This window comes from Buceros rhinoceros, unplaced genomic scaffold (assembly GCF_000710305.1).
Source record: "Buceros rhinoceros silvestris isolate BGI_N320 unplaced genomic scaffold, ASM71030v1 scaffold6217, whole genome shotgun sequence".
NCBI classification, from domain to species: Eukaryota; Metazoa; Chordata; class Aves; order Bucerotiformes; family Bucerotidae; genus Buceros; species Buceros rhinoceros.
In genome coordinates this window covers 1-12235 of record NW_010420318.1, presented here as the reverse complement: position 1 = coordinate 12235, position 12235 = coordinate 1, and the positions used below count along the sequence as shown (strand labels likewise).

At 38.3% G+C, this 12235-nt stretch overlaps 1 protein-coding gene across 1 annotated transcript in view; it reads right to left on the bottom strand.

Moving 5' to 3' along the window:
- GOLGA5 (golgin A5) overlaps positions 1-11492 on the bottom strand; it is a 17840-nt gene extending 6348 nt beyond the window's left edge. Inside the window, exons 1-8 of the mRNA XM_010139259.1 lie at positions 10875-11492; positions 7911-8132; positions 6581-6800; positions 5878-6001; positions 4844-5047; positions 3513-3683; positions 2869-2997; positions 873-971 (exon numbers count right to left, since the gene is read on the bottom strand). Coding sequence (XP_010137561.1) covers positions 873-971; positions 2869-2997; positions 3513-3683; positions 4844-5047; positions 5878-6001; positions 6581-6800; positions 7911-8132; positions 10875-11439 — 1734 coding nt within the window. The 5' untranslated portion in view covers positions 11440-11492. The remainder of the gene's footprint in view (positions 1-872; positions 972-2868; positions 2998-3512; positions 3684-4843; positions 5048-5877; positions 6002-6580; positions 6801-7910; positions 8133-10874) is intronic.
- Between the last annotated feature and the right edge of the window lie 743 nt (positions 11493-12235).

Here is a 12235-nt window from a genome sequence, read left to right as displayed (position 1 = left end):
GCAGGAACCAGAAGCAGTGCGGTATCAAAAATACAAATGAGATGCATGCACCAGGGCAGGTGCAAGTCAGTGTTACCAGAAGAATCATATCAACAAGCTCAAGAAATTCTATCACAACACAATTTCCAAATCCTCTGACACTATAACTGTACAGCTGACCATAGCTGACTTCAGACTACCAATCTCTCTACATGTAGACTACTTTTCATTACTTTTTCAGAACTTACAAAAAATGAGGCCTATACCTCCATGCTACCCAAGGAGACTGTGAGGGCTGACAAATATCAGAAGGTTCCAAAAGGAAGAAAGGTCCATAAACACAGTGGTGGGACTTTGTACAGACTTAAACACTAACGTCTCTAATTCAACTGCTCATGCAGAGTGAGTACACAGGAGCGAGAAAAACAGCCATACTGATAGCTGACTCCACTGCCACTGCTCAAGACAGAACAATGGACTAGATGGACCACTGAGCCTGCAGGACATTTCTTCTGTTCTTATGCCCAGTTCAAAAGATCTTTGCAGAAACCACGATGTCCTAATCAAGCACCAATGACTTTTTCTAGTTTTAAAAAAAGAAGAATGTTGATCAGCACGACTCCTAGCACCCCAGCACCACATCTAGCTGGGACACAGGATGATTTTTTCCCCCCGAAAACAAAAGTACACAGAATTATAAAATAGCTATTCATTATTTCACGGTTTCTTTCTTGTTCTCCCTCCACTCAGAACTCTGTTCTGTATTGAAAACAGGTACACTGTAACTAATTAGTAGATCCTTTTCATTTCTCTCGCACAGTTCAATCCAATTAACAGTTCTTATCGCTGTTTTCATAATTGAAGGTGATAAATGTTCCATACACAAACAGTACCTGATTTCTGAGCTTCTGAATTTCTTCCTCTCTGTCTTTAATTCTGCTTTGCAAAGTATTCTTTGTTCGATACAATTCTTCTTCAGTATAATGGAGTTCCTATAAAACATATCACAATCACAAATAATATATGTGTATGTGTATGTATTCTCTTATCCAGAGTAGGACACAAGAAAGCAATGTGCTGGAATCAAACATAAACTGAAATTTAACCTTAGTTAAGTGTCTGGATAGGATGGGGGAAAAAAAAAAAAAAAATGAAGAGAGCTGAGTATGAAGACACAACCTACAAGACTTAAATTATTTTGTGGAGACTGACCTAATATAAATATTAATCCAAACTAGTTTACTAAGAGCCACACAATTTCATTGGGACCATGATTTATCTTCCTATACTCTCACCACTTATTACACTACTACTTTGAAATTATGTCAATAATGTAACTTAAACAATTAGGAAATACTCTGGGTGGGGGGATCTCTATTCCTAAAATAAACCCATCAATGTGAGACACCATTTTTTACAAGTGTTTAAAAACCCTTGGCATATCTATCTACAATTCTGTATGACACAGAAGGAATATTAGTAAGGGACAACTTACTGAACAGCAAATCCAACCATAATTTTGTCACTCCCATGACTCAGTGGCTATTTTAACTTTGACTTAAAGACCTTTCTTGCTTATCTTTAAGACAGTCTTCAAATCACTGTATTACTTCAGCTGGCAGTTGCTACAGAAAACAGATAATCCTATTCTCCCTTCAAACCATCAGACGTACAAGAAATAACACCTCTATGAATTTGAGATTTTCAGTCTCAGAAACCTTATGGCAATAATTAAAGGAATTCCCAGAGAGAACAGACTGTAATTTTATTAAGTATCAATGCACACAATTATTTTAAAAGCACATGTAAATGCCTGTCATCAAAAGGAACACTTCAGTTCCTGTAATAACTGATAATGCTTTTTGATTTTTTTTTTTTTAAATTCACCTCAATTTTCTGTATGTAGTATTGACTTAAAATACACTCCTCAGCAGGGCAGGAGTAACAAAATACCATCTACCATCTGTTTTGATATAATAACCATCAGCTATCCGTCAAGAGCAGACTTCGACTTCTGCCTTTTAATTAGGCTTGCCTTTCAAGCTGCTAGCATCTCATTAAAATGTAATTTCTGGAAGGACAGATAATCCCGTAAGATAAATTGTTCCTAGCAGATTCAGTGTACTCTCCTTCTCTCCTCGTTATTAATTCTCTTTAGATGAGTTTCTTCTTACAGAGATTTTTTTTTAATAGGGTGCAAAACATTTTGTCTGATTTCTACTGAATAATAAGACTGTTCACATGAAATATGTGTTTGCCTTTTTCCCCCCTCTTCTTACCACAAAACTACTTAAATCAAGGGGGCCTTTGCTTAAAAAGATGATGCAATCTGACAAAATTCATTATTATAACTTTATCAGCAATTTGCCTTATAGAGCAGCGTGCAAGTAACAATGTTTAGATTCAGAACCGAGTAATTAGTGAATTTAAAAAAAAAAGAAACTATGAATTGGTAGTAAAATGACATTGTTTACAAGTTATATCTCATGTAGTAATTGAGCACAGGAAGGCCCACAGTAACCACTTTTAGTATTTGAGTTTCTTGATAGAAACAAGTTACAAATATTGCTATATGCCTATTGCTTGATTGTAATCTTAAATTTTATTCAGCAGGGGAACAATCAATTTTGTGCACTCCTTAGGGTTGTGTTCACTCTTTAATACATCAGCGAGATCTCTGCTTACCCAGAATGCCCCATCCATTGCTTATACTGGTTGCACTTTGTTTGGACTAGTGACGTGCATTAGGCTTTTGGGGATTTCTCTGGAGTACTAGACACAAAATAACCCAAATACTGTATAAGCTACTCTCTTATTAGGCCAAATGCTTTACTGATGACACCACACAAGGCCCAAAATAAGATCAATCAACTTCCATGAATTCCTTACGTGTTTTTGCCGTTCTAGTTCCGCTTCTGCCTCTTGCTTGGCCATTTTATGTGCTGCTATTTGCTCTTGTAGGTCTTGAAGCTGCTCTCTCGTTGACTCAGCTTCACTTACCTGCTGAGTCTCCATATCCTGAAATGAACAGAAATGTTACCATTTCACTAACATTCGAACAGTACTGGAATCCGTCACAGGTAACGGTAAAAAACATTATATCCACAATATTGCTTCAAAGGAAAATGAAGGCAAGGGTATACTGAATAAACAACATATGGTCGTTTATACAGAATATTTTTACTAAAATAGCAGTAAAATAAATGCACTTTTTCCCTTCTACTGTCTACAGTCTAAAACTGTGTAAAGTAGGCTTGCGTGCAACTGCTGGGTTGAGCCAATTATGCCGGTAGATGACTCGGATTACAGCTGCTTCAAGGATTAGTAGTCCTTGCAGGAAAGGATATAAGTGATCGCTACAGAAATCACCATGCTTGTCTGGAAAAAAACGCTTCCCTCAAAAAGAGCAGACAGGAGTGAGGGAAGAGAGAAGTGGTACCTATAGTATTCTTCACACATGACCCAAAGTGGTGAGAGACAACATGGAAAAAATCAGGTTAACTATAAGTACACATCTACACAATGACAGCTACCTGCAGCTCCGTTCTCATTTGTTGTATTTGCCCCATTAGTTTTTGTATTTCTTCTCTCTGAGTCTCTCGCTCATGTCTCAGTTCCTCCAGTTCCATTGTGCTTGCAGTGTTGCTATCCAGGCCTTCAATACCAGAGCCTTCTTTTAGGCTGTTTATCAACTTTTCTTTAGACTGAAATAATAAATCACATATCATAATATAATAAATAACAAATTATTTATTGCAGTATTTAACAAGTGCTCGATTAGAATATGCCAAAATGACTTTGTTCTAAAATTCAAATGTAGACATACAGTAAAAGAACCGCTTCGTCTGTTCTTTTAGCCAAGTTAATAACGACCCTACACATTTCAATATGAAAATGCTTCCCTACTGATAATTCTTCTGATTTCCTGTATGCCGTAAGACTGGATTTACCAAAAGCCTGCATTATTTGAGGAAGAGTACAGCTTTTCCCTTTAGAAGTGCCTGGAATGTTAAACATGTCATGGATAGTAATTTTGGCTTTCCAGGTACCGTAAGAGAGAAGACAAAACTGATCCCTTTTCAGGCCACCCCTTATTCTGCCAACAAAGCCAAGTAAGAGCCTCTTTCTTCTGGGAAAGAGGATGAACTGTTTTATTCAGAGTCAACCTAACGTTAGCTCGACACTGACTTCCGATCTCATGCTTCTCGTATTTATCAAGGTGATTTAAAACCTGTCCTTGGATATCAGACTGAATTGATTATTTTGAACAGACACCTTTATCTTCAACATTTTGCTAACTTTTATAAGCACGACTCAAATTGGCCATGTTTGGGTTTGGTATCTTTGACACCTTAAGTAGCACAGAACTCTGCACAAAATACCTAAGTTTGCCATTGTTTATATAATGCTGATCACAGACGTCCTTTTAGAATATATATTTTCTCTGGTTTACACATAAATATCCATTACACGCTATGCTTCAGCCTCAAGCAGAATGGAGCCATATTCTTGACAGAATATTGGGTGTGGAACAAATTGTAGGTTACATCTATTTATCTGACTGCTCAAGACAAGACTCTCGGATGAGGAACACACTGACAGATGTTGCACAATAAGTGCCATGGTTCACCTGGATTTTTCTTTAAGTTCAGGACCTGAACTTCCATTTCAACTACTTAATCTGTAAACTTAAATTTACGAAATGCAGACTGGTAGCTGTTCTGTATAAGTATTGTTACAGATATGCCCCAAAAATATATTACAGGTCACATAAAAAACCCCACAAATTACATTATTTGACACATAACACTTTTTAAAAGTTAAGTATACAAATCAAACTGGATTTCTTCACAGAAATGCTTACCTGGAGTATGCGAGTAGCTTTCTGTTTATAGTCTGCCAGTTCCTGCTTTGCAGATTCCAGGTGGTTTTTAGTTACTTTGACTTGCTGCTGAAGCTCATCAGCTCGCCTCTTTTCGTCCAAATACTTTCTTTCTGCTACAGTTATCCCTTCTGCCAAGTTCTGACGTTCAGCTTCCAATTTACTTAGACGAGACGCAAACTCATTCTATTAGCAATAAAGAAACAACACTTTGTGTTTAAACACAGTCTCAACTTTAACCTAGAAAGGAGAAAAGAAAGTTTAAAAGCAACTAAACATGACACACCACGTCATATCTACCACCTCTGACTTACGAGATGCATTAGTGCTATGTGGAAAGAAACCCTGCTTGCTTAAGCAAGTGCTAAATAGTAAACAGTAAAAGCAGGCATTTCTTTCCCTCCTCAAAACAGAGAAGCAATAACAATCTTCCTATTATTTAAATTTATAATACATTTATTTACATTTACATTGGTAAACAAAAAACAAGCTTTCCCCCAAAAGATATCAAACGTAGTCTGCCGTGTTTTACTGTACTTTGAGAAAAACAGCTGCTGACAAAGATTTTCAGAGATGCTATCATACATAAAGGCCAAGCTAAGTGTGGAAAGCAGTCTCTAGCAAAGACATACTCACACCTTTACCACAGAAGTGATCATCCAGCTTAATATTCTTAAGATTGTAAATTAAAATTATGTAATAATTTCCTGTGTAACAATATAGCATGCAATATTAAATTATTGATTTACTTTTAAAATATGTTTTAACACTACAGTTAGCATAAAAAACCCAGTAAAAATTACCAGCATTAATCCTCAAAAACTTCTAATCACAAAGCATTCAAAAACAACATATAAAAAGAACACTAGCATCACAAGGATGCTTAGTGCAGCAGAAAGCACAGCCTTCCAAGCACTTAGCACTCTGAACGGGAGCTGAAGTCAAGGGGAAGAGAGAGCAGTTGGACCCTCTCAAACGGAGGGTCTGAATACTCTGCCTTACTATTCACATCTAACCTGCATTTGTTTGTAACTTTCTTGCTCTCGCTTGAGTGCGGAGTCTGCACCACGCAGCCTCTCCTGAAGAGTTTGAAGGGCTTGATTTTGCAAACTGCTCCCTTCACTGTGGTCTTGTATTATCCTGAAAGAGCGATATATGTATTAATTGAAAAAGAAGAAATCTAGTGTGATTTTCAGGTAGGAATATGTCTACCTAGTTTCCACACCAGCTTTGAAAATTTACCCAGTAAATTACTGAATATGGAGGGCTACAGGTGAGGCCTGGAGACAATGACTCACACGTCTCCTCCCTAACCTATATTCTGGAGCATCCAATTGCCAATTCATATCCCAACACTGCGCTAAGTAAGGAAAGTCTTCATATTTGTGGATAAGCAAATATATTTTTCAAGACAAAAACATTTTTCTTGAGATCTTCATCTTCAGGCCTCTGACACACACATAAAGACTTTATACAAAATGGGATTTCAATCATCAGGTAACAACTGTCCCTATTTAAACACTCATTTGCCCTGCTCCCCCTGCCAGCTATGGTGTAGTGGGCTCAGAGCAAACTTCAATCCTTCTATTTCAAATCTTGATGCAACCCCCTTTCCCATTAGTTTATTCATTTTAATTCTTAAAAAGACTATATCATCTACCTTGAATTTTCAAATGTATTACTATTTTCAGAATTAGTAAGTTTGAAATGATGAAGTACCGTGATTTTTCACACTGCAACGCTTCCAAAGCTTCTGTCCTAGCACTTAAGAGCTGATCAGCTTCTTGCAGCCGTACTTTCAGCACAGCTAGCTGTGAATCCTTGGCACCAACAGCTTCTGTCAGATCATCAACTCGAGCTTGAAGCTCTCTAACCATCCTGTCACTCTTTGAATGGTCAACGTTCCACTTCTCGACTCTTTCTCGGGATTTGTTCAATTCTACAAAATGAGAAGTTTATAGAAAACAAATTTGAAGTTTATAGAAGCAGGTATTGCAAGATCTTGTAAATAGTCAGGATGCACACATCGTATTTCTTAAAGAAATAAACTAAACACAACCCAGCTGAAGAAACGCTGAAACTTGACAAGCTACCAAGAAGAAACAAATGCCAGACTGGCTGTCAGAGCCTGACCCACACAATTTTGCAAGTGACATCCAAACAGGTTTTTTCCTTCTGTATCACAGTGCAGGTGACAAATTCTACCTGTCCCACCCTTGCAATGACCTGCTGTTGAATACCTCTGTGTGAGCAAGCCTGTGGAAACCTCTGCGTAAAGAAAGCATCTAGTTCAACTCAATGTGACAATAAGCTCTACCTCAAAAAGGTAGAATGATACACCAGTGTTAAAATAATGCCTGAATTCTTACACAGGCTTCTAGTTTTTAATCAGAAGAATTATTAGAACTTGTTATTATAAAAATTATTAGAACTTCAACAGAAATTAAAATTCTCTGGAACACATGGTTACTTTTTTAAAAAAGTCACCCAGTTACATGTGTAACAGCAGGAGCTTGCTCAAGGTTTTATCATTTAAGTGTTTAATTTATATTCGCATTTTTTGCATTTGTCATTTCATTTGGCTTTGAAAAAGCTATTGAAGTCATACAAAAATACTAAATTTTGTATTTTTACTGTCAGTTTCTAGGCATCAGAGATTATAGCCTATAGCCAGGAAGTAGTCGGATTTTTAAGTATTTAAAGAACTTTACTCATTTAAAAATAGGTATTTTGCAATAGTGGAATAAAATGCACAAAAAGTATTTCAATACCAATTAACATTTGCTAACGCCGTTTTAATAAGATGTAAGTTTTGGAACTAACTTGATCACATAATTTTAATCAACATTTGTGTTATCTCTGTAGCCTTTTAGTTTTTCTCAGCTCATTATTCTGAAATCAAGAATCATTTTGCTCGGTAAATCATAAATGCCAATTTAACTAGAAAGATTTTATCATAAATACAAACCAGGAACACAGTAACAGCACTGTTTACTATTTCATGAGCATTTTAGTAACATGCTACAGCTGAATTTCCAAAACACAGTACCTTCCTGTGTTTCTTTGGACCTCTGAATTAATGAAGCCATTTCTTGATTTAAAGATTGAACTTCATTCCGCAGCAGCTGATTCTCCAGGCGAAGATTGGATAGCTCATGTGACTTGAAATCATCATTAGCTGAAAGGCTTGGATTAGTTACTGCACTTAGTGATGAATCCTTCACACCGTCCCCTTGCACTCCCAGTCCAGAGTCTGAACTGTCTGGAGTTTCTGTACAGAGAGATGCAAGTCAGAACTAACACAAGGATTTGTAAGTTGCCTTGATATAAAGAGCAATTCCATGTTCTGCACCACTGCATAATAATAACAACAATAAAATAGAAATAGATTATACTGAAATGGAATATGGATCTGCTTCTCCCAAGGGACTTGCACAAAACAGGACTATTATACATGCATCATACAACGTTTTTGTTAATCCTGCAAGACATGACATGGAAATTATAAAACTCCTTTTTAAATTAATGTCAAATTTAGAATTTCAAAATATGAACACTTTTTTTTATGACTATGCTTCCCAGAGATCTCTTCGGAAGCTGAGAGAGTAACAAGAGCAACTAACTAAAGGAATTTTTAGTACAAGTTCATTCTGGTTTTCCATTAAGATTTTTATTTTAAGGACGTAAACTTTACTTTTTAAAAATCTGTTCATATAATTAGCCATTTTGATATCAAACCTAAATATGTAACTACTATATAACTACATATTTTAGTTATCTTTATGTAAAAAAGCATTTTAACAATAATTTCAAACATCACCCTGATAATTCTGTATTAATAATTCTCTCAAGATATTATCTCAAAAGCACTTTTACTATAGAAATTAAGGTGCGGTGATTTGAAGCAGAAGCATGATCTCTCCTTTTTCTAATGAAAGGATATAAGGTAGATAGACTCCCTCAAACTGTTAAAAGCTTTCTGCCAATATAAACTGTAATTCTCTAGATTATGGAAACCAATATACAGATCTTTGTTTGTTGTTTGTTTGGGTTTTTTTTAAATCTGAGAACCTCAGTGAGAACAGTGATGGAATTCCTGGCAGTAGTCCCATCAACAGTCCCTTGCAGGAGCCTTTCCCCATCATGCACAAACACACCGAGAGCACCCTGGATTGATTCTGTGAAACTGATACATCCACTGTAACAGTCTTGATGCCAGCATGGAGATAGTTGGAAGCTTTGCAGGAGCATTAAGATAAAACAACAAAGCATGCAATAAGCAAACTAGGAAGGGATCCAAAAACATTGCTTCTGCATTTAGTATGTGCCAGATGAGTAACTGCTGAAAATCCAGGGGGACAGACTGCAACTAATTTCAAGCAAGACAGCAGTTCAGCTATCCAAACGTTATTTCCTTCACCCTGCGAAGGCCAACCAGCCTGCTCCACCTTCCCTGTTACCACTGCAACAGCTCCTGTCACCCAGGGAGCTGGGGCAGACTATTAGCTGTGAACACCACCACAATGACAAGCAACAGCAACTTTTCTTCCACATTTTCTCAAACCCCTTTCCTATTTAAATGGTTCTAAAAATGCTGTTTCCTTCCCTCCTTTTAATTCATTTACTCAATTTATCAGACAATTTATCCTCATTCCTTTGTCTGAAAAACTCAATAGATTAATGAAGCTAACAAAGGAAGAAATTAGCCATTTATAGCACCTCTTAGATTATATCCATGGCAACGTACAAAGTATAACATTAACTGCTTTTGTCTATAGTTAACATACCATAAGCTACTTCAGGAGATGTTACACAGAACATGTAAATGACACGGATCTATCTTTACAATCCACTTTTGAAAACCGTGTGCTCAAACTCTACGTTGTAATTGTGTGCTTCGTCATCTCGCAGCTCTAAAATGCAAACTCCACTCAAAAATCCTCAGGAGAAAATTCATCAGGCCACACTAATCAAAACAAATACATTCCTTAAGCACCAATCAGCAAGGCCATATAGCCAGGTCTAATGTATCTGAGTTCATAGTAGTAGAGGTAAACCTTATTGAAAAGGTGCAGACCCAGAAACACAAAAATATTCACATCTTTGGAAATGATCCCCTTCTACATCTAAAACTCCTCAGTATACTTAATGCAGTAAATAAAAAACTGCCATTTACAACATTTTACAGGCTCAAAGTACTAAACAAATAATAATGTCTTCTATCTACATTGTTAAGGAATAATATAACCATTTGCTTCAATTTTATAGAATAAAAACCAACAAAGTAGCACAGCAACAGCAAAGACTGGCTGTAGATTGGATGTCTGAGAGAGAACGCATGTTCCTGACACTTCCCAGCTACATTCACCTTTGCCTTGACTTGAGAATAGCCCCAGCTTTTGACCATCCATCCTGGAAGGTTTTTCAGGCATCTGGATTTGCCCTGAAGCAATGAACTACTTCTGGCAAACCCAAAGGCTTTACCTATATAACTCTCCCATGCCTGTAGCTCTACAACAGTCAATCCACATCTAACTACTCACTCTGCAGGGCAAGCAAGCTTGACAGCTTATCCCTCTTCCATGTTGGAACTGATTAAAACATCACCTCACGCGGTGCACTGGGCAACACTGGTGAAAGACACTCAGTCTCCTATGTAGCAACAACAGGTAAGAGCCCCTGAGTGATCAAACAAAAACAGTATGTGATTCTAAATGGGGATGTATGGGAGTTGATGTAACTTTAGATCAGGGAAGTCAAGGTGAGCAGTAGCAATGAGTTAAATCGAGGACTCAAAAGATTTAGGTATTAATCACAAAGCTTGTCAAACTAGCAGGGTATCTGCGCAGATTATGCCAGCGATGGAAAAACGTTAAAGGCCCTGCTGTACTCCAGACATCTGACATACTACTACCACCAAATGTTTCACGAACTTACTGTAAGTCCATTACCTAGCCTTACCCTACATGTACTTGGGTTTTAAATATCTCTTGGTTAAATACTATGTAACTACCATTGCCTTGGCTCCTGATGGAATTATCTTCAGTAGTTTTGGCACTCTGTATACTGGTAGACACAGAACTAATGCTTGAAGTCCGAGAAAGATTCTGAACACCAGGTGCCTTGCTCTTCTCTTTCTTAGAGTCCATTCTTCCGTTGGGCTCTTTGTCCGAACTGTTGAGAAAATCGAAGAGCAACTCATCATCAGGTTCCGACTTTTTTCTTCTCACAAAATGTGAGGCAGTTCTGGGTGCGGAAACACTTTCTCCTGGAGAAGCAGCTTCCGAAGGTGTCCTACGTACTGGCTTAACATTCGCTGTTCCTGCTAGGATTGTGGCCTTTTGATGTTTAATATTATCAGCTGCTGAGGAGATGTAGGCTGCTTTGGATGATGTCTGATATTTCAGTTCTCCAGTATGCTGCTGCAATTCAGAGTATTCACTGGCAGAGACCAAATTCTTATTATCATAAACTGCACTGCTTGTCGTGTCTTTTTTACTCAGAGCCGACGCAGCTCCTTGATCAACTCTGTTGAGCAGATCCTCTGCCTTTCCAGCGAGATCAGCAAGCCAAGACATGATGGATGTCTGTTGATAAACACTACAAAATTAAAATTTCAGGACCATATTCTGCAAAAAACATAGAATGATTACAAATGAGACTGCTGTTGATAAGGCAGGATGTATGGGTTACCTGAACAACTGCTGTGCTCACCTGTTTATTAGTGCTGTAATTATTTTAACACTTTTCTCCTACTAGCTTGGTATTTCACTTTTTTGGTAACTGATGGAAATAAATCAAATCAGTTTCTGAGGGAAACCTACAAAACCAAGGCTTAGCTGTCAGACCACCTTATCTGTTTTTGGCATCGGCACCTGCTACAGAGCACCCAGCCCACTAGCCGATCTGCAACAATAACAGAAAATAAAGTCTGCCTGCACCTGACAAAAGCAAACTCAGCTGGAGGAGGAAAAGTGGCTAGACACTTCTTACAAGAAGAGGTAACAACAAAGCCTTATAAGTCTGACCCTCAGATTCATAATCTGGGGCAGATGGAGGAACTTCCCCCCAGAAACTTCACAGCTTGCTGTCCCTTCCGAGACACCAACACGGCGGGACAGAAGCATGCTTTGCCTCCCCCTGCCCAGGGGCCGCCCAGACAACCCGAGCCTCTAACCCAGCTCTCGGGAAGGGCTCCTTCACCCCAGGACAAGCTCGTGGAAGGTCCCCTGACCAAGCACACCCACAGCAGGGAAGGAGAAGCACAGAGGCGGGTGAGGCCGGGCAGGAGGGCGAAGTTCAGGGTGGCCTCTACCCTCCCTCCCTCTCCACCCTCAGCGCGGCTGCCACCAGTCCCCGGCCCTCAACAGCCCG